Source organism: Lethenteron reissneri, unplaced genomic scaffold (genome assembly GCF_015708825.2).
Source record: "Lethenteron reissneri isolate LAM-NWPU_2019-01 unplaced genomic scaffold, ASM1570882v1 scaffold_1547, whole genome shotgun sequence".
NCBI lineage: Eukaryota > Metazoa > Chordata > Hyperoartia > Petromyzontiformes > Petromyzontidae > Lethenteron > Lethenteron reissneri.
Window position 1 is genome coordinate 2497 of NW_026891275.1, and position 25407 is coordinate 27903.

Below are 25407 nucleotides of genomic sequence, written 5' to 3' on the forward strand. Positions count from 1 at the left end.
CGCGCCCCCCCGGCCTAGAGGCTTGACTCCTCGATGGGGGCGACGACGAGTGACGGGGTGTCGCGTTGGAGAGAAGGACGATGGGGTCGGAGCGGAGGGGCCTGGCGGTGGTGGTGGTGGGGTGGAGAGGCGGTGATGATAGTGGTGGTGGTGGTTGGAGGGGCAGTGATGATAGTGGTGGTGGTGGGGTGGAGAGGCGGTGATGATAGCGGTGGTGGTGGGTGCAGGGGCGGTGATGATAGCGGTGGGTGGAGGGGCTGTGACGATAGCGGTGGTGGGTGGAGGGGCGGTGACGGTGGTGGTGGTGGGTGGAGGGGCGGTGGTGGTGGTGGTGGGTGGAGTGGCGGTGACGGTGGCGGTGACGGTGGTGGTGGGTGGAGGGGCGGCTGTGGTGCCACCGCTGCCACCACCACCACCACCGCTGCCACCAGGCAGCCCCGGGTCGGTCCGCAGCTGCGCCAGACGCTCCTCCACGCAGTGCGCCGAGAGGCGAGCCTCCGCATCCTGGTCCCAGCACTCCTCCATGGTGACACACAGCTGGACAGTCCCTGGGAGTCACGCACCAACATCGTCACCACCACCGCCACCACCACCAAGACACCACCACCACCACCAAGCCACCACCGCCACCACCGCCACCGCCGCCACCACGCCGCCACCACCGCCGCCACCACCGCCACCACCGCCACCACCGCCACCACCACCACCACCGCCGCCAACCACCGCCACCACCACCACCAGCAAGCCACCACGAGGTCAATCTGCTGCTGGATGAGTTGACCATCAGCCGAGGTTAAAACGCAACTTCAAATACAGCGGCAGACATCGTCAGGGTCGGGATGGAACCCACGTCCTCCCGTAGACCAGGTGAGGTAGTCAACATCTGCGCCCTAGTAACATGACCAGGAGGGATGACAGAGGAGGGAAGGAGGAGGGGAGGGAAAGAGTGAGCCAGTGAGTGAGTGAGTGAGCGAGTGAGTGAGTGGGTGAGAGGGTAAGTGAGTGATTGGGTGAGTGAGTGAGTGAGCGAGTGAGTGAGGGAGAGGGTGAGTTAGTGGGTGAGAGAGTGAGTGATTGAGGTGGTGAGTGAGTGAGCCAGTGGAGTGAATGAGCCAGTGGAGTGAGCGAGCGAGTGAGTGAGCGAGTAAGTGAGTGAGCGAGGTGAGTGAGTGGGTGAGCGAGCGTGGAGTGAGGGAGAGAGTGAGTTAGTGAGTCCTATGAGAGTGAGTGAGCGAGTTAGTGAGTGACTGACTGGGACTGAGTGACTGAGCGAGTGAGCGAGTTAGTGAGTGAGTGACTGACTGACTGAGTGAGTGAGTGAGCGAGTGAGCGAGTTCGTGAGTGAGCGAGTAAGTGACTGAGTGAGTGGGTGGGGTGAGTGAGGGAGTGACTGAGTAACTGACTGAGTGAGCGAGGTGAGTTAGTGAGTGAGTGAGCGAGCGAGTGAGAAAGAGAGTGGGAGAGTGAGAGAGAGTTAGTGAGTGGGTGAGTTGTGTGAGAGGGCGAGTTAGTGAGAGAGTTAGTGAGTGAGTGAGTGAGCGGCTGAGGGAGCAGAGTTGTGAGTGAGGTGAGTGCGTGAGTGTGTTCACTGACTGAGTGAGTGAGTGAGAGAAAAAGTGAGTGAGTGACTGAATGATAAGTGCGTGAGTGGGAAGTGAGTGAGCCTTGGAGTGCGTCAGTGAGTGAGTCAGTGAGTGAGTGGTGAGTGGAGTGAGCGAGTTAATGAGTGAGTTACTGATAGTGACTGATTGAGTGGGTGGGTGGGTGATGAAGGAGTGACTGAGTGAGTAACTGATTGAGTGAGCGAGTGAGTGAGTGAGCGAGCGAGTGACTGAGTGAATGAGAGCGCTAGTGAGTGAGTGACTGAGTGAGTGGGTGAGCGAGCGAGCGAGTGAGCGAGTTGGTGAGTGAGCGAGCGAGTGAGTGAGAAAAAGAGAGTGGGAGAGTGAGTGAGAGAGTTAGAGAGAGAGAGTTAGTGGGTGAGTGTGTGAGAGGGCGAGTTAGTGAGAGAGTTAGTGACTAACTGAGTGAGTGAGCGAGAGAGAGAGTGACTGAGTGAGTGAGCGAGTTAGTGAGTGAGAGAGTTAGTGAGTGAGAGAGTTAGTGAGTGAGTGAGTGAGTCACTTAATGAGTGAGTCACTGAGTGAGTGAGCGAGCAAGAGAGAGTGAGCGAGTTAGTGAGTGAGCGACTGAGTGAGTGAGAAAGAGAGAGTGAGTGAGAGAGAGTGAGTGAGTGAGTGAGTTAGTGAGTGAGTGGGTGAGGGAGTGAGCGAGTGAGTTAGTGAGTGAGTGAGCGAGCGAGCGAGCGAGTGATTGAGTGAATGAGAGCACTATTGAGTGAGTGAGTGGCTGAGTGAGTAAGTGAGCGAGTGAGCGAGTGAGCGAGTTAGTGAGTGTGCGACTGAGTGAGTGAGAAAGAGAGAGTGAGTGAGTGAGTGACTGAGTGAGTGAGTCTGTGAGAGTGAGCGAGTTAGTGAGTGAGTGAGTGAGTGACTGACTGAGTGAGTGAGTGACTGATTGACTGAGTGACTGAGTGAGTGACTGAGTGAGTGACTGAGTGAGTGTGTAAGTGACTGAGTGAGTGAGTGAGTGGCTGAGTGAGTGACTGAGTGACTGAGTGAGTGACTGAGTGTGTGTGTGAGTGACTGAATGAGTGACTAAGTGAGTGACTGTGTGAGTGTGTGAGTGACTGAATGAGTGACTGAGTGAGTGACTGAATGAGTGACTGAGTGAGTGAGTGAGTGACTGACTGAGTGACTGAGTGACTGAGTGTGTGAGTGACTGAATGAGTGACTGAGTGAGTGAGTGACTGAGTGAGTGACTGAGTGACTGAGTGAGACGTCGACCGGGTGCTTGAGCCAGGCCTCCCGGATCGCTGGGCGGCCATTGCCGTCCACCACGAAGTGCCGGAGCTCATCCAGCGTGGGGCGCTCACCCACCTCGTCCACCAAGGGAGCGCGGTGCTCACCCAGCATGCCTGGCACACACACACACACACAGACACACACACACACAGACACACACACACACAGACATACACACACACAGACACATACACAGACACACACACAGACACACACACACACAGACACACACACACACACACAGACACACAGACACACACACACACAGACACACATGCTCACCCAGCATGCCTGGCACACACACACACACACAGACACACACAGACACACACACAGACACACACACACACAGACACACACACACACACAGACACACAGACACACACACACAGAAACACACACACACAGAAACACACACACAGACAACAACAACCGCCGTTCGCCACAAAGTGGCGGTGATGTCACCACGACGCTTGTGCCAGGCCATGTGCACCTTGAGGCGACGTGAATTGTCGAACGCCCGCTGGCAGGAGGTCAAGGAGGCAGATCCAGGTGCCACGGGTCGACTGACTGAGATGATTGAGATGAGTGGCTGATGCACCACCTGTGCCCCCTACTGTGCCAACTCGTTGTGCTTTAGCCACCCGGCGCTCCGCTCGTTGTTGTGAGCGTCGCCCCTCCGCCCTCCGTTGTTGTTGGAGGGCGACTGCCTCCAACTGCCCAGTAGCGTCCTTCACGAGCCTCCTCCACAGAGGCCGATCTTGACACCGCTGGTACCAGGCATCAGCAAGTCCACTCAGCTCCACGTCCTCCTGTACCACATCACTCCATCTCTTCTCTAGCCCGTGCCGCACCCGTTTAGCCCCCTCGATCCGGCCGAACAAAGGCTGTTTAGGCATGCGGTGGCTGGGCATGCGGGCTACATGACCCAGCCAACGCAGCCTTGCCTGCCGGAGGAGCTCACCGATGGGACTTTGCCCAGATCTTTCAAGGATTTGTGAGCTCCTCACACATTCCAGCCTGGTTAAACCCAGGATGGATCGTAGGCAGGCCAGCCTAAATGTTTCTAACCGGTGAAGATGCTCCATTAGGGGGTCCACGTTTCGCAAGCGTAGAGAAGGGAGGGAATGACCGTGGCTGAGAAGACCTGAAGCTTCGTGCGGAGCGACAGACCAGGTAGCTTCCACACAGCGTTACGCAACCGATGAAAAGATATTGCTGCTCGATTGATTCGGAGTGAGACCTCTGCTGTTAAACCGGAACCGGTCATGAGCACACTGCCCAGGTATGGGAAACTCTCCATTCTCTCCACAACTGATTGGGAGTTATGGGGGTGGAGTGTCTGATGGTACAAAATACCCAGGCAAGTGCTTAGTTTTAGTGGCACGCTCCAGTTTCAGCAGCAGCGTCTCCACCTCCTCCTCCGAGTGAGCAGTAATTAGCAGATCATCGGCATACATAACGTGGTTGAGCAATAGAAAGCCATCCCTTGACCGCACCCGGGCATTGATCAGCCTCTCATTATATCTGTACCAAATGGAAATTCCTCCGGTACAGCTATTGAAGGCTTCACGAATGATGTGGTCAAAATAGATGTTAAATAATGTGGGAGCCAGAAGACATCCCTGTCACACCCCAAGGTGTACAGGGAATGGTTTTGACTCCCGGCCACGTAGTTTTACCCGGGCCCACTCACCATCATGAAGGTCCTTAATGAGGGTGAGCAGAGGGTCAGGGACTCCGAAAGCACGAAGAACAACCCAGAGCCCAGGCCTACTGATGGTATCATAGGCCTTGACCAGGTCAATAAAGCAGAGATGTAGGTCTTGTTGGAATTCCCTACACATCTGCTGTAGCAGACAGAAGGAAAATATGGTATCTGTGCAGGACCGCCTTTTCCTGAAACTGCATTGGGAGATGCCCCTGTAGTTGTTACAGTCTGTGCGGTCCCCCTTCTTAAAGAGGGGGACCACCAGGGCATCCTTCCAATCCTGCGGAACCCGTCCAGTGGTCCAGACTGTTGTTATGATGTCATATAGGGCAGTCTGTGCACAAACGCCACCCTCCCTCAGCATTTCGCTTGGGAGATCATCTCTGCCTGGTGCCTTTCCTGGTCTCAGACTCTGGATCGCATTCAGTACTTCCTCAACAGATGGCACCTCAGCCAGCCACTCACAGGGGGTGACTTCTTCTTCCAATATTTGAGGCACCGCAGCCTCAGCATGGTCATCCCCAATTTGTGCCATGATGTTTTCCATGTTGAGGGATTTCCCCTCCACCAGGACCTCACAGAAATGCTCAGCAAATCTGCAAACCTGTTTCTGGGGGTCGGAGATTGGATCACCGTTCTTTCCCCTAGTGATGGTAATAGGTGTGGCGCTGCAGGTTACTTTTTTGATGGAGTTAAATAGTGATTTGTGATCGCGGGCCACTGAGGCAGACTCCATCTCCTCAGCAACCCGCAACCACCACCCATCCTTGCAGCGCCTCACGGCTCTCCGAACTTCCGAGCGAAGGCTGCGGTAAGCCTCCTCATTCTCTGACGTGGGATGCTGTAGGCGATGAGAGTGGGCCTGTCACTTTTTCTCAACTATCCTGAGCACCTCCTCTGTCAGCCAGGGTTTCTGGGGAGGTCTGGACCGTGTACCCAAAGCAGCCATTGCAGCTGCATGAGTCACAGTCTTAAACCTCGCCCATTTACCCTCGACATCAGGAGGAGTGGGGGACGATGCCAACCCCAGCTGCAAGTGATGATGAAATTCTCGCTTGCAACTTTCATCAGCTAGCTGAGACCAGGCCACCTTAGGCTGGAATGGGGTCCTGGGTGTCCACCCACCACCGGAATGGAAGAATGGCAGGCGCATCTTACAGATGACTAGTCGATGGTCAGAGGGCATATCAGCTCCACGGTAGGTCCTGGTGTCAAGGACATGGGCCCGCATCCGCTGATCCATCACTATGTAGCCCAGCAGATGTTCTTGCTTGGATCCGGCATGCATCCATGATGCATTTTGAAAGTTGGACGGTCGAGAACTTTCATCAGCTAACTGAGACCACAGACACACGCACAGACTAGACACACACACAGACACACGCACAGACACACGCCCAGACACACGCACAGACCAGACACACACACAGACACACGCACAGACACACGCCCAGACCAGACACACGCACAGACACATGCACAGACACACGCACAGACACACGCACAGACCAGACACACGCACAGACACACGCACAGACCAGACGCACAGACACACGCACAGACACACGCAGACACACGCACAGACCAGACACACAGACACACGCACAGACCAGACACACGCACAGACACACGCACAGACACACGCACACACGCACAGACACACGCACAGACACACGCACAGACACACAGACACAGACACACAGACCAGACACACACACAGAAAGACCCCCCCACCCACATCACGTGGGGCGGCACCGTGTGACAAGAGGTGACCAGGACCGGCCAGCACCACGCCCCTGGGGCCGACGCCGCCACCTCCGCTCACCGCCACTGGACGTGCAGCGCGTAGCGATCTCCCACAGCACCAGGCCCAGCGCGTAGACGTCGATGTGAAGGAAGGCGTCGGACTGCAAGCAGATGGCGCCCTCCAGCAGCTCGGGGGCCATGTAGCGGAGAGTGCCGACCTGCGGCGGGGTGCAACGGCGGCGGCGTCACGCTCGGCACGATGCTCTCCAGCTGATCGTTGGTTTTTAAATCCTTTATATTAAGTTCGCTTGCTTGCGTGCTTGCTTGCGCGCTTACCAATTGTTTAATACTGCAGACAATCATCTGACCCATAGGTGGCAGCCATCTCAAGCCAGAGGACGAGAGGACTCTAGCCGCCACGCATATAAAGGATTTATAGCGAAAAAACTTTGTTTTTACGGGTTATATTTACCCTTCTATCTGGCGATGAAACTGACACCATAGACCACAATACCTGCGGTCATAATGCAAAAAAAACATAACTCTGATAATGTATGCACTGTCCTTGAAGTTGATTGGTCCACACCCGAGACAGCTTTCCTTAGAGCCTAGTCTCACATGGTGTTGGACCAGATGACGCCAAAAGGTGCACAACTCAAAGACAATGCACCATCAGAGTATGAGAGCTCGGGGTAAGCATTTACACCATTGGAACCTCATTTGCCAGTAAAAAATATGATAATTGTTTTTTTTACCCTTCTGTCTGGCAACAAAACTGACACCTTTTTTTTAAGAGGAGTCATGTTTGCATAGACCGCAATACCTGCAGTCATAATGCAAACAAAAAACACAACTCTGATGATGATATGCACTGTCCTTGAAGTTTATTCGTCCACACCCGAGACAGCTTTCCAGAGAGCCTAGTCTTGTTGCACAGATAAAAGGGTAAAAAAAAAACAACTATCAAATTTTTTCTTCTGGCAAACGAGGTTCTATCGGCACCCTCCCGCCTCTTGGCGTCTCCGCCTCTTGGCCCCGGCGTCGGTGTTTACCCGCGGGATGTCGACGGGTGGGCAATCCGGCTGGAGTTTGAGCGCCAGGCCAAAGTCGGCGACGACGGCCGACAGGTCGCTCCTCAGCAGCACGTTCTTACTCTTCAAGTCGCTGCGGGAGAGACGGGGGGGGGGGGGGCGGGGGGGGGCACGGTGACGCGTTCAAGCGGTCGAAGGGTGAGAGGGGGCTGCGTGAGGCGCAAGCGGAGTCCAGAGGTCGCAAACGGGTTTTGATTCCTTACCCGTAACCGTAACCGGCCGCACCAAGGTCGCAAATGTGTACCCGTACCCACGGGTAGGCCGTGAGTCACTGGTGAGTAACCGTTTGTCACTCATTTCGGGTAGGGTAGGGTAGGGAACGGCTACCCGTACCCGGCCGGGTACGGGTAGCCGTTCCCTACCCGTACCCTACCCGGCCACACTAGGGTCGCAAATGGGTACCCATTCCCTACCCGTACCCTACCCGAAATGAGTGACAAACAGTTACTCCCAGTGACTCACGGCCTACCCGTACCCGGCCGCACCAGGGTCGCAAACGGCTACCCGTACCCGGCTGGGTACGGGGTAGCCGGGTATCGGGTAGGGTACGGGTATGGGGGTACGGGTACGGGTTATCGGGTTACGGTATCGGGTAGGGGTACGGTAGCGGTAGGGTACGGGTATCGGGTAGGGTACGGGGTATCGGGTAGGGTACGGGTATCGGGTAGGGTACGGGTATCGGGGTAGGGTACGGGTATCGGGTAGGGTACGGGTATCGGGGTAGGGTACGGGTATCGGGTAGGTACGGGTATCGGGTAGGGTACGGGTATCGGGTAGGGTACGGGTATCGGGTAGGGTACGGGTATCGGGTAGGGTACGGGTATCGGGTAGGGTACGGGTATCGGGTAGGGTACGGGGTATCGGGTAGGGTACGGGTATCGGGTAGGGTACGGGTATCGGGTAGGGTACGGGTATCGGGTAGGGTACGGGTATGGGGTAGGGTACGGGTATCGGGTAGGGTACGGGTATCGGGTAGGGTACGGGTATGGGGTAGGGTACGGGTATCGGGTAGGGTACGGGGTATGGGGTAGGGTACGGTATCGGGTAGGGTACGGGTATCGGGTAGGGTACGGGTATCGGGTAGGGTACGGGTATCGGGTAGGGTACGGGTATGGGGTAGGGTACGGGTATCGGGTAGGGTACGGGTATCGGGTAGGGTACGGGTATCGGGTAGGGTACGGGTATCGGGTAGGGTACGGGTATCGGGTAGGGTGCGGGTATCGGGTACCCGGTTGCGACCTCTGGCGGAGTCCGAACCCGAGGTCGGCAGGGGCCCCCCACCCACTCCGCCACCCGCACCGCCGCCACCCCCGGTGATCCGTGGGCGGCCTGCTAGCGACGTACCGGTGGGCGATGGCCGGCTTGCCTCCGTGCACGTGACGGTGGAGGTGGGCGAGGCCGCGTGCCAACGTCTCGCCCACGTGGCAGAGCTCGTGCCACGACAGCGTGGAGCGCTTGAGGTGGTCGCACAGCGAGCCCTGCGGCGGTGAGAGGGGAGCAGCGGCAGTGGTGGTGGTGGTGGTGGTGGTAGTGGTAATGGTGTTAGTGGTGGTGGTGATAGTAGTGGTGGTAGTCGTGGTAGTGGTGGTGGTAGTCGTGGTGGTAATGGTGGTAGTGGTGGTGGTGATAGTAGTGGTGGTAGTCGTGGTAGTGGTGGTGGTAGTCGTGGTAGTGGTAATGGTGGTAGTGGTGATGGTGGTGGTAGTGGTGGTGGTAGTGGTGGTGGTGGTAGTGGTAGTAGTGGTGGTAGTGGTGATGGTAGTCGTGGTAGTGGTGGTGGTGATGGTGGTAGTAGTGGTGGTGGTAATGGTGGTAGTAGTGGTGGTGGTAGTAGTGGTGATGGTGGTGGTAGTGGTAGTAGTGGTGGTGGTAGTGGTGGTAGTGGTGGTAGTGGTGGTGGTGGTAGTAGTGGTGGTGGTAGTAGTGGTGATGGTGGTGGTAGTGGTGGTGGTAGTAGTGGTAGTGTTGGTAGTAGTAGTGGTGGTGATGGTGGTGGTAGTAGTGGTGGTGGTAGTGGTGGTGGTAGTAGCGGTGGTAGTGGTGGTGGTAGTGGTGGTAGTGGTGGTGGTGGTGGTAGTGGTTGTAGTGGTGGTAGTGGCAATGGTGGTTGTAGTGGTGGTAGTAGTAATGGTGGTAGTAGTGGTGATAGTAGTGGTGATAGTAGTGGTAGTGGTGGTGGTAGTGGTGGTGGTGGTAGTGGTGGTAGTGGTGGTAGTGGTGGTGGTAGTAGTGGTAGTAGTGGTGGTAGTGGTGGTGGTAGTGGTTGTAGTCGTGGTAGTGGTGGTGGTAGTCGTGGTAGTGATAATGGTGGTAGTGGTGATGGTGGTGGTAGTGGTGATGGTGGTGGTAGTAGTGGTGGTAGTAGTGGTAGTAGTGGTGGTAGTGGTGATGGTGGTGGTAGTGGTGATGGTGGTGATAGTAGTGGTGGTAGTCGTGGTAGTGATAATGGTGGTAGTGGTGATGGTGGTGGTAGTGGTGATGGTGGTGGTAGTAGTGGTGGTAGTAGTGGTAGTAGTGGTGGTAGTGGTGGTGGTGATGGTAGTGGTGGTGGTGGTGGTAGTGGTGGTGGTAGTAGTGGTAGTAGTGGTGGTAGTGGTGGTGGTAGTGGTTGTAGTCGTGGTAGTGGTGGTGGTAGTCGTGGTAGTGATAATGGTGGTAGTGGTGATGGTGGTGGTAGTGGTGATGGTGGTGGTAGTAGTGGTGGTGGTGGTAGTAGTGGTAGTAGTGGTGGTGGTGATGGTGCATGGTGGCAGCGGTGTGCAAGTGGTTCAACTTCGATGTGGTGGCGCTATTTGGTTGAAGAGCGTTTCAAGTAAAGTAGGGAAATCGGCCTGTGGGACGTCGCTTGATTGAGGTCTTTGCTGGGTTTTGGAAGTGGGATGATTGTCGATGATTCCCAGATGGCCGGAATGAGGTTGCACTGGGAGCGAGGCGTTAATGGTGGAGGCGAGAAACTCGATGCCAAGGGGGGCCGAGGTGTTTGAGATCGGGCATAGCTATGCCATCCGGACCAATTGCGGAATAATTTTTGGCTTTTTTGATAGCGAGTTTCACCTCTGGTTGGTGATGTTGTTGTTGTTTATGACGGATTTGTTGTTGAAATTGATTGCACAATTGGGTGGTGGGTTTGGAGTGTCCGTTTAAGGCTTCGATGATCTTCCAAAGTTTTGATGAGTTTTGGCGATGATCAAAAGATTCAACAAACTCGTGCCTGCGTTCTGTTTTGGCTTGATTGATTAGCTTTGTGATTTCAATATTGAAGGCTGGGATTTGTGGCGATGTAGGATTTTCAGTCCTCAGAGTATTTCGTAAGTTTATTTAGTGTTGAGGCTTTTTTAGGGAGGCAGAGGAGGTGTTGCTTGTAGCAGCCCTCCGGGATGGTTGCCTCCAAGTTCAAGTGTGCGCTTCAATTGAACCAATACATGTGCCTCTTTGTGTGTGTGGTGTGAGTAGTCTGTGGGTCTCTGTGTGAGTAGTCTATGGGTCTCTACTGTGTGAGTAGTCTGTGGGTCTCTACTGTGTGAGTAGTCTGTGGGTCTCTACTGTGTGAGTAGTCTGTGGGTCTCTACTGTGTGAGTAGTCTGTGGGTCTCTACTGTGTGAGTAGTCTGTGGGTCTCTACTGTGTGAGTAGTCTGTGGGTCTCTACTGTGTGAGTAGTCTATGGGTCTCTACTGTGTGAGTAGTCTGTGGGTCTCTACTGTGTGAGTAGTCTATGGGTCTCTACTGTGTGAGTAGTCTATGGGTTCTCTACTGTGTGAGTAGTCTGTGGGTCTCTACTGTGTGAGTAGTCTGTGGGTCTCTACTGTGTGAGTAGTCTGTGGGTCTCTACTGTGTGAGTAGTCTGTGGGTCTCTACTGTGTGAGTAGTCTATGGGTCTCTACTGTGTGAGTAGTCTTATGGGTCTCTACTGTGTGAGTAGTCTAGTGGGTCTCTACTGTGTGAGTAGTCTGTGGGTCTCTACTGTGTGAGTAGTCTGGGGTCTCTACTGTGTGAGTAGTCTGTGGTCTCTACTGTGTGAGTAGTCTATGGGTCTCTACTGTGTGAGTAGTCTGTGGGTCTCTACTGTGTGAGTAGTCTGTGGGTCTCTACTGTGTGAGTAGTCTGTGGGTCTCTACTGTGTGAGTAGTCTGTGGGTCTCTACTGTGTGAGTAGTCTGTGGGTCTCTACTGTGTGAGTAGTCTGTGGTCTCTACTGTGTGAGTAGTCTGTGGGTCTCTACTGTGTGAGTAGTCTGTGGGTCTCTACTGTGTGAGTAGTCTGTGGGTCTCTACTGTGTGAGTAGTCTGTGGGTCTCTACTGTGTGAGTAGTCTATGGGTCTCTACTGTGTGAGTAGTCTGTGGGTCTCTACTGTGTGAGTAGTCTGTGGGTCTCTACTGTGTGAGTAGTCTGTGGGTCTCTACTGTGTGAGTAGTCTGTGGGTCTCTACTGTGTGAGTAGTCTGTGGGTCTCTACTGTGTGAGTAGTCTGTGGGTCTCTACTGTGTGAGTAGTCTGTGGGTCTCTACTGTGTGAGTAGTCTTGGGTCTCTACTGTGTGAGTAGTCTGTGGGTCTCTACTGTGTGAGTAGTCTATGGGTCTCTACTGTGTGAGTAGTCTGTGGGTCTCTACTGTGTGAGTAGTCTGTGGGTCTCTACTGTGTGAGTAGTCTGTGGGTCTCTACTGTGTGAGTAGTCTGTGGGTCTCTACTGTGTGAGTAGTCTGTGGGTCTCTACTGTGTGAGTAGTCTGTGGGTCTCTACTGTGTGAGTAGTCTGGGTCTCTACTGTGTGAGTAGTCTATGGGTCTCTACTGTGTGAGTAGTCTATGGGTCTCTACTGTGTGAGTAGTCTATGGGTCTCTAACTGTGTGAGTAGTCTGTGGGTCTCTGTGTGAGTAGTCTGTGGGTCTCTGTGGAGTAGTCTGTGGGTCTCTGTGTGAGTAGTCTATGGGTCTCTGTGTGAGTAGTCTGTGGGTCTCTGTGTGAGTAGTATATGGGTCTCTACGTGAGTAGTCTGTGGGTCTCTACTGTGTGAGTAGTCTATGGGTCTCTATGTGAGTAGTCTGTGGGTCTCTAATGTGTGAGTAGTCTGTGGGTCTCTCTGTGTGTAGTCTATGGGTCTCTACATGAGTAGTCTGTGGGTCTCTGTGTGAGTAGTCTGTGAGTCTCTGTGTGAGTAGTCTGTGAGTCTCTATGTGAGTAGTCTGTGAGTCTCTATGTGAGTAGTCTGTGGGTCTCTACTGTGTGAGTAGTCTGTGGGTCTCTGTGTGAGTAGTCTGTGAGTCTCTGTGTGAGTAGTCTGTGAGTCTCTGTGTGAGTAGTCTATGGGTCTCTGTGTGAGTAGTCTGTGAGTCTCTGTGTGAGTAGTCTGTGGGTCTCTGTGTGAGTAGTCTGTGAGTCTCTGTGTGAGTAGTCTGTGAGTCTCTGTGTGAGTAGTCTATGGGTCTCTATGTGAGTAGTCTGTGGGTCTCTACTGTGTGAGTAGTCTGTGAGTCTCTGTGTGAGTAGTCTATGGGTCTCTGTGTGAGTAGTCTGTGAGTCTCTATGTGAGTAGTCTGTGGGTCTCTGTGTGAGTAGTCTGGGGTCCTCTAGTGAGTAGTCTGGGGTCTCTGTGTGAGTATGTCTTATGGGTCTCTATGTGAGTAGTCTGTGGGTCTCTGTGTGAGTAGTCTGTGAGTCTCTGTGTGGGTAGTCTGTGGGTCTCTATGTGAGTAGTCTGTGGGTCTCTACTGTGTGAGTAGTCTGTGGGTCTCTGTGTGAGTAGTCTGTGAGTCTCTATGTGAGTAGTCTGTGGGTCTCTGTGTGAGTGTCTGTGGGTCTCTGTGTAGATAGTCTGTGAGTCTCTGTGTGAGTAGTCTGTGAGTCTCTATGTGAGTAGTATGTGGGTCTCTGTGTGAGTAGTCTGTGGGTCTCTGTGTGAGTAGTCTGTGAGTCTCTGTGTGAGTAGTCTGTGAGTCTCTGAGTGTGAGTAGTCTGTGGGTCTCATGTGGAGTAGTCTGTGGGTCTCTATGTGAGTAGTCTATGGGTCTCTATGTGAGTAGTCTGTGGGTCTCTGTGTGAGTAGTCTGTGGGTCTCTGTGTGAGTAGTCTGTGGTCTCTGTGTGAGTAGTCTGTGGGTCTCTGAGTGAGTGAGTAGTCTATGGGTCTCTGAGTGTGTGAGTAGTCTGTGGGTCTCTGTGTGAGTAGTCTGTGGGTCTCTGAGTGAGTGAGTAGTCTGTGGGTCTCTGTGTGGAGTAGTCTGGGGTCTCTGTGTGAGTAGTCTGTGGGTCTCTGTGTGAGTAGTCTGTGGGTCTCTATGTGAGTAGTCTGTGGGTCTCTGTGTGAGTAGTCTGGTGGGTCTCTGTGTGAGTAGTCTGTGGGTCTCTGTGTGAGTAGTCTGTGAGTCTCTGTGTGAGTAGTCTGTGGAGTCTCATGTGAGTAGTCTGTGGGTCTCTGTGTGAGTAGTCTGTGGGTCTCTGTGTGAGTAGTCTGTGAGTCTCTGTGTGAGTAGTCTGTGAGTCTCTATGTGAGTAGTCTGTGGGTCTCTGTGTGAGTAGTCTGTGGGTCTCTATGTGAGTAGTCTATGGGTCTCTATGTGAGTAGTCTGTGGGTCTCTGTGTGAGTAGTCTGTGGGTCTCTGTGTGAGTAGTCTGTGGGTCTCTGTGTGAGTAGTCTGTGGGTCTCTGTGTGAGTAGTCTATGGGTCTCTGTGTGAGTAGTCTGTGGGTCTCTGTGTGAGTAGTCTGTGGGTCTCTGTGTGAGTAGTCTGTGGGTCTCTGTGTGAGTAGTCTGTGGGTCTCTGTGTGAGTAGTCTGTGGGTCTCTGTGTGAGTAGTCTGTGAGTCTCTGTGTGAGTAGTCTGTGAGTCTCTATGTGAGTAGTCTGTGGGTCTCTGTGTGAGTAGTCTGTGGGTCTCTATGTGAGTAGTCTATGGGTCTCTATGTGAGTAGTCTGTGAGTCTCTATGTGAGTAGTCTGTGGGTCTCTGTGTGAGTAGTCTGTGGGTCTCTGTGTGAGTAGTCTGTGAGTCTCTGTGTGAGTAGTCTGTGAGTCTCTATGTGAGTAGTCTGTGGGTCTCTGTGTGAGTAGTCTGTGGGTCTCTATGTGAGTAGTCTATGGGTCTCTATGTGAGTAGTCTGTGGGTCTCTATGTGAGTAGTCTGTGGGTCTCTGTGTGAGTAGTCTGTGGGTCTCTGTGTGAGTAGTCTGTGAGTCTCTGCACGGTGAGTGAGTCTATGAACCCGCTCGTGGAAGGCGGTGATGATCCACATCTCGGGCCCTTCCCGCTTCTCCGCGCCGATGAATTGCAGCAGGTTGTGGTGACTCAGGCCGGGCGTGACGAAAATGTCCACCTCGTTCTGCCACAGCCGTTGGTTCTGCGAGCGTCCCGGACGAAGACAACGCCGACGACGATGGCGGGGAGAGGAGGAGGAGGAGACAAACGTGTGAAGTTGCTCAGGCTGAGGTCGCGTCCAGAGGAGCAGAAGTCTCGCGGGGGGGAAGCCGTGGTCCCGCGAGAAACACACGCGGCGAGATCCGCAGACACACGCAGACACACGGAGACACACGGAGACACACGGAGACATATGAGACACACGGAGACACACGGAGACATATGAGACACACGGAGACACACGCAGACACACGGAGACACACGCAGACACACGCAGACACACGGAAACACACGGAGACACACGCAGACACACGGAGACACACGGAGACACACGCAGACACACGCAGACACACGGAGACACACGGAGACACACGCAGACACACGCAGACAAACAGAGACACACGGAGAAATGGAGACACACGGAGACACACGGAGACACACGCAGACTCACGGAAACACACGCAGACACACAGAGACACACGCAGACACACGCAGACACACGGAGACACACGCAGACACACGGAGACACACGGAGACACACGGAGACATATGAGACACACGGAGACACACGGAGACACACGGAAACACACGGAGACACACGCAGACACACGCAGACACACGGAGACACACAGAGACACACGGAGAAATGGAGACACACAGAGACACACGGAGACACACGCAGACTCACGGAAACACACGCAGACACACAGAGACACACACAGACACACGCAGACACACGGAGACACACGCAGACACACGGAGACACACGGAGACACACGGAGACATATGAGACACACGGAGACACACGGAGACACACGGAGACACACGGAAACACACGCAGACACACGCAGACGCACGGAGACACACGGAGACACACGCAGACACACGCAGACACACGGAGACACACGGAGACACACGGAGACATATGAGACACACGCAGACACACGGAGACACACGGAGACATATGAGACACACGGAGACACACGCAGTGGGTTGCTGTGGGTCTCTGGGTTGCTGTGAATCTCTGAGTATGGGTCTCTGTGGGTCTCTATGGGTCACTGTGGGTCTCTATGGGTCTATGTTGGTTGATGTCGGTCACTGTGGGTCTCTGTGGGTTGCTGTGGGTCTCTGGTGGTTGATGTGGTTCTCTATGGGTCTCTGTGGGTCTCTGTGGGTCACTGTGGGTCTCTGTGGGTTACTGTGAGTCTCTGTGGGTCACTGTGGGTCTCTGTGGGTTACTGTGAGTCTCTGTGGGTCGCTGTGGGTCTCTGCGAGTATGGGTCTCTAATGGGTCTCTATGGGTCTGTGTGGGTCTCTATGGGTCTCTGTTGGTTGATGTGGGTCACTGTGGGTCTCTTCGGGTTGCTGTGGGTCTCTGTGGGTTGCTGTGGGTCTCTGTGGGTTGCTGTGGGTCTCTGTTGGTTGATGTGGGTCACTGTGGGTCTCTGTGGGTTGCTGTGGGTCTCTGTGGGTTGCTGTGGGTCTCTGTGGGTTGCTGTGGGTCTCTGTGGGTTGCTGTGGGTCTCTGTTGGTTGATGTGGGTCACTGTGGGTCTCTATGGGTCACTGTGGGTCTCTGTGGGTTGCTGTGGGTCTCTGTGGGTCACTGTGGGTCTCTGTGGGCCTCCGTGTGTCTCTGTGGGTTGCTGTGGGTCTCTATGAGTATGGGTCTCTGTGGGTTGCTGTGGGTCTTTATGGGTCTGTGTGGGTCTCTATGGGTCTCTGTTGGTTGATGTGGGTCTCTATGGGTCTCTTTGGGTCACTGTGGGTCTCTGTGGGCCGTGTAGGGTCTCTGTGTGTGTGTGCGTGTGTGTGTGTGCGTGCGTGTGCGTGAGTGTGTGCGTGCGTGTACGTGAGTGTGTGTGTGTGTGTACGTGAGTGTGTGTGTGTGCGTGCGTGCGTGTGTGTGTGCGTGAGTGTGTGTGCGTGTGTGTGTGTGCGTGTGTTTGTGTGCGTGTGCGTGTGTGTGCGTGTGTGTGCGTGTGTGTGTGCGCGTGCGTGTGTGTGTGTGTGTGCGTGTGTGTGTGTGCGTGTGTGTGCGTGCGCGTGTGTGTGTGCGTGTGTGTGCGTGTGTGTGTGTGTGAGTGTGTGTGTGCGTGTGTGTGTGCGTGTGTGTGAGTGCGTGTGCGTGTGTGTGTGTGTGTGCGTGTGTGCGTGTGTGTGTGTGTGCGGGGTCTCACCACGGTCTGGACAATCTTCACCGCGACGACTTCGGACAGGAGCTGAGCGCGCCAGACGCAGCCGAAGCGACCGCCGGCTCGTAAGTCCAGCAACAGCAGCGGCGGCAGCAGCGCCGTCAGGCTCACCGCCTCCTGTTGGCGGAATGGAGCGTCGGGCAGCCTTGCTGCCGTCAACGGCAGAGACCCCCCGCCGCGTAGCCTGGACCGACCGGCAGGGCAAGTGACTACACCATACACTTATTATACACTACACTATACACAAGAACGCCCGCTGGCAGGAGGTCACGGGGCAGACCCAGGTGCCACTGGTCGACTGACTGAGATGAGTGGCTGATGCACCACCTGTGCCCCCTACTGTGCCGACTTGCTATGCTTTAGCCACCAGGCGCTCCGCTCGTTGTTGTGAGCGTCGCTCCTCCGCCCTCCATTGTTGTTGGAGGGCGATTGCCTCCAACTGCCCAGTAGCGTCCTTCACGAGCCTCCTCCACAGAGGCCGATCTTGACACCGCTGGTACTAGTCAGGCAAGTCCACTCAGCTCCACGTCCTCCTGTACCACATCACTCCATCTCTTCTCTAGCCCGTGCCGTGCCCGTTTAGCCCCCTGGATCCAGCCGAACAAAAGCTGTTTAGGCATGCGACGACTTGGCATGCGGGCTACATGGCCCAGCCAACGCAGCGTTGTCTGCCGGAGGAGCTCACCCATGGGTCTTTGTCCAGATCTTTCAAGGATTTGTGAGCTCCTCACACAATCCAGCCTGCTTAAACCCGACCAAAACTAAGCATCTTCGCCGGTTAGAAACATTTAGGCTGCCCTGCCTACAAGCTGAGTCCAAGCCACCTTAGGTTGGAATGGGGTCCTGGGTGTCCACCCACCACCGGAATGGAAGAATGGCAGGCGCATCTTACAGATGACTAGTCGATGGTCAGGGGGCAGATCAGCTCCACAGTAGGTCCTGGTGTCAAGGACATGGGCCCGCATCCGCTGATCCGTCACTATGTAGCCCAGCAGATGTTCTTACTTGGACCCGGCATGCATCCATGATGCTGTGTGGATGTGCCGATGCCTGAACAGCGTGTTGGTAATTACAAGCCCATGGGCTGCACAAAAATCTAGCAGCCTCCTACCATTGTTATTGAGCTGATCTGGCCCATGCCTTCCAATCACTCCAGACCAGGTGCCAGCATCATGGCCAATTCTGGCATTGAAGTCACCCAACAAGATGACTCTATCCCGAGGGGCCACTTTAGCCAGCACCTGTGACAGGTCATAGAAGGCATCTGACTCATTGGCCTTGCCTGTATCCCTCCACGGATGTTCGTCTTCGGTGGGGGCATAAGTAACCACGACCACCAGTCCTCACCTCCGGTTGATGGGAAGGCAAGCCCAAAATAGCCTGGGGCTTACAGCTTCCCACACCTCACTGCCACGCTCCCACACCCCCTTCATTCTTTTTTTCAAAACAAGAGCCACTCCCTATTGTTTAGTAGTCTTCTGCCCCGAGTAGAGGACTGTCCACCCCTCATAGTGGCAGCATCCAGAGCTGGTCCACCGGACCTCCTGAATGCCACAAAGATCCAGACGGTACCGGTCCAGCTCCCGACAGAGGTGTGGCAGCCTCTCCTCCGCAGTGAGCGTTCGAACATTCCACGTGGCCACCCGTAGTGGCTTTTTGTTGTTTCTGGAAGAGCTCCGAGGGCGAAGATTCAATCTCTTGGCTCGACCAAATGGGGTCTGGCCAGGAGATGTCATAGACACCTGTCCCCCTGGGGCCTCCGGCACAAGCTTATTAATTAGATATTTTAGAAGTGGTTTAGTGGTAATTTATTGAAGGTGGAGGGGTTACCAGCCACTCGCACCCGTCCAGAGCCCCCATTTAGCCGCTGTGGTGGTCACAGATGCCATGAGGGGAGAGGCCAATCGGAATTGCCCCTCCCCCCACGGCAATGTCCACGACAACGTTGCCCGTCCGGCACCACGAGGAGGGAGGGGGTTGTTTTGCCAGACACACAAAGACAAAGATCCCCCGTATAGCCTTAACAGACTGTAGGGGCAAGTGCTGTTAGCGTAGCACCTATGAAGGCCGGAACGGTACACGAGGGGGTGGGTGGCCAGCACCACGCCCGACCGCTTTTGTCTCAATAGTGGCGATGTTTACACACCGCACCAGGTACTCATTTGAGGCTGAGTCGACCTAGGGGAAGCCCAGGACCGGTTCAGATAATCGTCACTGGTGTTCGCCGTGAGCGGGAATCGAACCCGGATCGCCAGGTTCATAGCGCAGCGCGCTAACCACTGCACTACCGCTCCCCACCAGACACACACACACAGACACACACAGACACAACAACAACAACCGCCATTCGCCACTAAGTGGCGGTGACGTCACCACGACGCTTGTGCCAGGCCAAGTGCACCTTGAGGCCACACACAGACACACACACACAGAGATACACACAGAGACACACACAGACACACACACACAGACACAGACACACACACACACAGACACACACACACAGACACACACACAGCACCACCACCACCTGCGGAGGCGTTGTGGCATGCGTCAGCTTGCGGCATCGCCGGTACGTCCACACGGAGAGCGGCAGCAGCAGCAGAAGCAGCGGCGTCGTGACGGACAGCAAGGTCACCGGCGTGGGCACCGGCCTGGCCACCGGCGTAGGCTGCTGAGTGACCTCTGCAACAGGAGGCTCAGCTGTGAAGGCACTCACAGGGGCTGCTCCCATAGACTTCAATGTTAATGTCTCCCATAGACTTCAATGTTAAAGGCTCCCATAGGCTTCAATGTTAATGTCTCCCATAGACTTCAATGTTAAAGGCTCCCATAGACTTCAATGTTAAAGTCTCCCATAGACTTCAATGTTAAAGTCTCCCATAGACTCAATGTTAAAGGCTCCCATAGACGTCAATGTTAAAGGCTCCCATATACTTCAATGTTAAAGTCTCCCATAGACTTCAATGTTAAAGGCTCCCATAGACGTCAATGTTAATGTCTACCATAGACTTCAATGTTAAAGGCTCCCATAGACTCAATGTTAAAGGCTCCCATAGACTTCAATGTTAAAGGCCCCCATAGACTGCAATGTTAAATGCTCCCATAGACGTCAATGTTAAAGTCTCCCATAGACTTAAATGTTAAAGTCTCCCATATACTTCAATGTTAAAGGCTCCCATAGACTTCAATGTTAAATTCTCCCATAGACTTCAATGTTAAAGTCTCCCATATACTTCAATGTTAAATTCTCCCATAGACTTCAATGTTAAAGTCTCCCATAGACTTCAATGTTAAATCCTCCCATATACTTCAATGTTAAAGTCTCCCATATACGTCAATGTTACAGTCTCCCATAGACTCAATGTTAAAGTCTCCCATAGACTTCAATGTCAAAGGCTCCCATAGACTTCAATGTTAAATTCTCCCATAGACTTCAATGTTAAAGGCTCCCATAGACTTCAATGTTAAAGGCTCCCATAGACTTCAATATTAAATTCTCCCATAGACTTCAATGTTAAAGTCTCCCATATACTTCAATGTTAAATTCTCCCATAGACTTCAATGTTAAAGTCTCCCATAGACTTCAATGTTAAATCCTCCCATAGACTTCAATGTTAAAGTATCCCATAGACGTAAATGTTAAATCTCCCATAGACTTCAATGTTAAAGTCTCTCAAAGACTTCAATGTTAAAGTCTCCCATAGACTTCAATGTTAAAGTCTCCCATAGACTTCAATGTTAAAGTCTCTCAAAGACTTCAATGTTAAATTCTCCCATAGACTTCAATGTTAAAGTCTCTCAAAGACTTCAATGTTAAAGTCTCCCATATACTTCAATGTTAAAGTCTCCCATAGACTTCAATGTTAAAGTCTCTCAAAGACTTCAATGTTAAAGTCTCCCATAGACTTCAATGTTAAAGTCTCTCAAATACTTCAATGTTAAATTCTCCCATAGACTTCAATGTTAAAGTCTCCCATAGACTTCAATGTTAAAGTCTCCCATAGACTTCAATGTTAAATCCTCCCATAGACTTCAATGTTAAAGGCTGCCATAGACTTCAATGTTAAAGTCTCCCATAGACTTCAATGTTAAAGTCTCCCATAGACTTCAATGTTAAAGTCTCCCATATATTTCAATGTTAAAGTCTCCCATAGACTTCAATGTTAAAGTCTCCCATAGACTTCAATGTTAAATTCTCCCATAGACTTCAATGTTAAAGTCTCCCATAGACTGCAATGTTAAAGTCTCCCATAGACTTCAATGTTAAAGTCTCCCATAGACGTCAATGTTAAAGTCTCCCATAGACCGCAATGTTAAATTCTCCCATAGACTTCAATGTTAAAGTCTCCCATAGACTTCAATGTTAAAGTCTCCCGTAGACTTCAATGTTAAAGTCTCCCATAGACTTCAATGTTAAAATCTCCCATAGCCTTCAATGTTAAATTCTCCCATAGACTTCAATGTTAAAGTCTCCCATAGACTTCAATGTTAAAGTCTCCCATAAACTTCAATGTTAAAGGCTCCCATAGACTTCAATGTTAAAGTCTCCCATAGACTTTAATGTTAAAGGCTCCCATAGACTTCAATGTAAAATTCTCCCATAGACTTCAATGTTAAATTCTCCCATAGACTTCAATGTTAAAGTCTCCCATAGACCTCAATGTGAAAGGCTCCCATAGACTTCAATGTTAAAGTCTCCCATAGACGTTAATGTTAAAGGCTCCCATAGACTTCAATGTTAAATTCTCCCATATACTTCAATGTTAAATTCTCCCATAGACTTCAATATTAAATTCTCCTATAGACTTCAATGTTAAATTCTCCTATAGACTTCAATGTTAAAGTCTCCCATAGACTTCAATGTTAAAGTCTCCCATAGACTTCAATGTTAAAGGCTCCCATAGACTTCAATATTAAATTCTCCTATAGACTTCAATGTTAAAAGCTCCCATAGACTTCAACGTTAAATTCTCCTTTAGACTTCAATGTTAAAGGCTACCATAGACTTCAATGTTAAAGGCTCCCATAGACTTCAATGTTAAATTCGCCCATAGACTTCAATGTTAAAGGCTGCCATAGACTTCAATGTTAAATTCTCCCATAGACTTTAATGTTAAAGGCTCCCATACACACTCTTTGGTTATTTCGGTAAAGTTACGTAGGTATAAAATAAAATAATATATTTTATTTTCTACCTACGTAGGTAGAAAATAAAATATTTTATTTATTTCACATCAACCACGCGTCGCGCCACAGAGGAGGATTGTAGCTCTTCATACATTGCAATATTAATTATAATCATCCTTTTAAATTATCCACCTTTCTCGGTCGTAAACAATCGTTTTTTGCCGTTCGCCAACACCAGCCAGGCCTGGCCGGGCCGTGACAAAAACGAGAGAGAGCTGGAACCAGGGGCGGTTTCTTCATTAGGGCGATTGGGCGATGCACCACCAATGTCATTCAACCACAGAGTCACGCTAGCCGTCACTGTGCCTCTGGATATAGTCCAATCAGCGTCATGTCACGTTCTGTGGAGTACCGCCTCTTTTTGGGCGATTTCACTCTGGCTGAGAATCGCCCCGAGTGTTCCCATAGACTTACATTCAAAGATGTTTTTTTCCGAACGGCGGGCGCTGCAATGAATTCTCTACGGCTTCCGGGAGGGCTCGCCCTAACGTGCTTACGTCATCATACGTAAGCACGTTTCAGTCAACAATATTATATGTCGCCACCTAGTGGAATCTTTAATAAAAGAAATTGAGTGGATTGTAATAATAGTGAGTATAGAAACAAACAAGATGTATTGTAAGAGTCACTTTATTTTTCATTAATATTAAAGAAGTGAAGTTGCCTTTACATGCTTAAGCTGTTAATTTATCCATTGCATGGGTGGACCTTATCCTTATCAATCATCCAGACATTTGCCCCCCCCCTGAGAGATTTTGCAGGAGCCGCCACTGAGAGCTGGAACGGCATCGATTCTTCCCGCCTCGTGAACCGTCTCCGGCGTCTCTCCCGGCTCAAGACTGACCGTGTGGCCGGGGCCGTCGGGCGAAGGCGACGTTACAGAGGTCCCTGTCACAGCAGCAGAAGTAGACAAAGGGGTTGCTGCTCGACTCCACGCACTCGCTCCTGATCACAGTGGGACACCCAGAGGGTGGGGGGGAGGGAGCAGGAGGGGGGGGAGGTGGGAGGAGGTGGGGAGGTGGTGTGGGGGGGAGGAAGAGAGAGGAGGTCGTGAGGGGGAGGAGGTGTGGGGGGAGGAGGAGGTGGTGGGGAGGAGGGAGCAGGAGGGGGGGGGGAGGTGGGAGGAGGTGGTGGGGAGGAGGAAGGGGGGGGGGAGGTGGGAGGAGGTGTGAGGGGGAGGAGGTGTGAGGGGAGGTGGTTTGGGGGTGGTGGGGGGGAGGTGGGGGAGGTGGTGGGGGGGGAGGAGGTGGGGGGGGAGGTGGTGGGGGGGGAGGTGGGGGGAGGAGATGATGAAGGGGGGGAGGAGGTGGGGGGGGGAGGAGGTGGGGGGGGAGGAGATGGGGGGGGAGAAGGTGGGGGGGCTGCTGGTCTGCTCCTCACCTCCCACGGCAGTCGTGCACCCAGCAGCCCTGGCGCTCCAGCAAGATGTCGCCCGACACGTTGCGCCACGCCGCGTAGCAGAAGCCACCCTCCTCCTTCCCCTCGTGCTCCCTCCCCTCCTCCTCCCTCCCCTCCTGCTCCCCCCCGGCAGCGTCACAAAGCACGGTGCCTCCGGCCTCCGACCGCCCCCCCCCCACCGCCTCCTCCGCGTCTCCGTAGCGGCTGAAAGAGACGCAGCGGCGGCGGTGGCGGCGGCGCTGCGTCTCCACGGGCGGCCAGGTGAGCGCCAGCGACGAGGAGGAGGAGGGGGAGGAGGAGGAGGAGAGGGACGAGGCGCCTAGAGGGGCAAAGGGGTCATCCCCGCGGGTGTTGCCTTGTACACAGTCCACGACTCTCACTGCAACACGTTGTACCCACAGTCCCCGACTTACGACACTCACCACAGCATCATGCACGGACAGTCCCCGACTTACGACTCTCACTATAACAATGTTCAAGCAGTCCCCGACTTACAACTCTCACGACACCACATTTTCCAGAAATCCCCGACTTACGACTCTCACAACAACAGTGCACAGGTAGTCCCCGACTTACGACACCCACTACAACATTATGCACAGTCCCCGACTTACGACTCTCACTATAACATTATGCACATAGTCCCCGACTTACGACTCTCACTACAACATGAACATACAGTCCCCGACTTACGACTCTTAACTACAGTGACATGTGTAGAGGTGTATTGGTACGGATGGGGCGTGGTTATGGCCGTACGCAGAGAAGGTGCTTACATCGACGTCCGCACCTGCCATCCCCCACGGCCCCCCCCGGGGGGAGATTGCTATATAAGGTGATGAGCCGGAGGGCTCAGGGTCGAGTGTTAGCTTCAACCAGCGAAGATCGAAGACCAGCTAGAGTAGGCCCTGGAACTCCCCTGGCTCGCTGTCCTTGTCAGGACCGACCGGGGCAAGCCGGTGGCGTGGCCCCGAGAGCCCAGACCGATGTTCTTATAAGAGCCGGTCTGGAGACTCAGGGTGCCGGGATCCCAGCTTAACCAGAGCTTGAGATGGCTGCCACCTATGGGTCAGATGATTGTCTGCCAGTATTAAGCAATTGGTAATTAAATATTTAATTTGCTTTCCCTAAAAAGTGTAAAATTTTTTAAAAAAAATTCACGAACATTAATTGTCTCGCACAACGAGTCTGTGTGCAAAATGTCAGCTCGATTGGATCACGGGAAGTGGGTTAAAAAACTACCGAAAGATTTGCACGGTCGTAAGCGCGCAAGCACGCAAGCAAGCAAGCGAACTTAATATAAAGGATTTAAAAAAACAAAAACCTAACAAAAAACATCTTAAAGTGACTATGTGACTGAGTGCAAAAAGAAAATCTAAGAAAAGACAGCAAAACATTGCAGACAAAAAACACCGTACACCAACTCTGTGTGCAAACATCCCAGTGGGATGCAAGTCAAACAACAACAACAACAACCACAAGACAACTTAGATTAAGGCCATCAGTCTAACTCTGTACTACAACAAACAAACATGGCCAAACCAATACACTTTTCGAAATCACCAAAATAAAGCCATGAAAGCAATGAAACAGTGATCATAGGAACTGTGACGGAATTTTCACAATAAGCGGCATAAACAACATGTACCACCAGAACCCTGCAGCCACAGCTGGCTGCATGAGCCACTCCACAACAGCATGAGCACCCACACACAGTGACCTAACCACTGCACCACCGCTCCCCAGTCAACTTGGTACCCGATTTATCGACCGGCTCTGCTCACCGTGGTTACATGTGACGAGGTGGTCGATGAGAGGCAGCACGAAGTGGAAGAGTAGGCCAAGTTTGCAGAGTTTGTGCATCGTCAT

General features: G+C 52.9%; 1 protein-coding gene across 1 annotated transcript; it reads right to left on the bottom strand.

Annotated features, from left to right (window-relative positions):
* LOC133362612 (activin receptor type-2B-like) lies at positions 1–25407 on the bottom strand (the record flags this gene model as incomplete). The annotated part of the gene is made up of 13 exons (XM_061581535.1): positions 25323–25407; positions 23690–23857; positions 23521–23641; positions 22985–23085; positions 19481–19635; positions 16936–17067; positions 14605–14739; positions 8757–8890; positions 7388–7485; positions 6401–6556; positions 2851–2977; positions 386–553; positions 1–140 (listed from the first exon to the last, which is right to left on the bottom strand). Coding segments are annotated over exons 1-13 (1720 nt in total), but the record flags the coding sequence as incomplete, so codon positions are not given.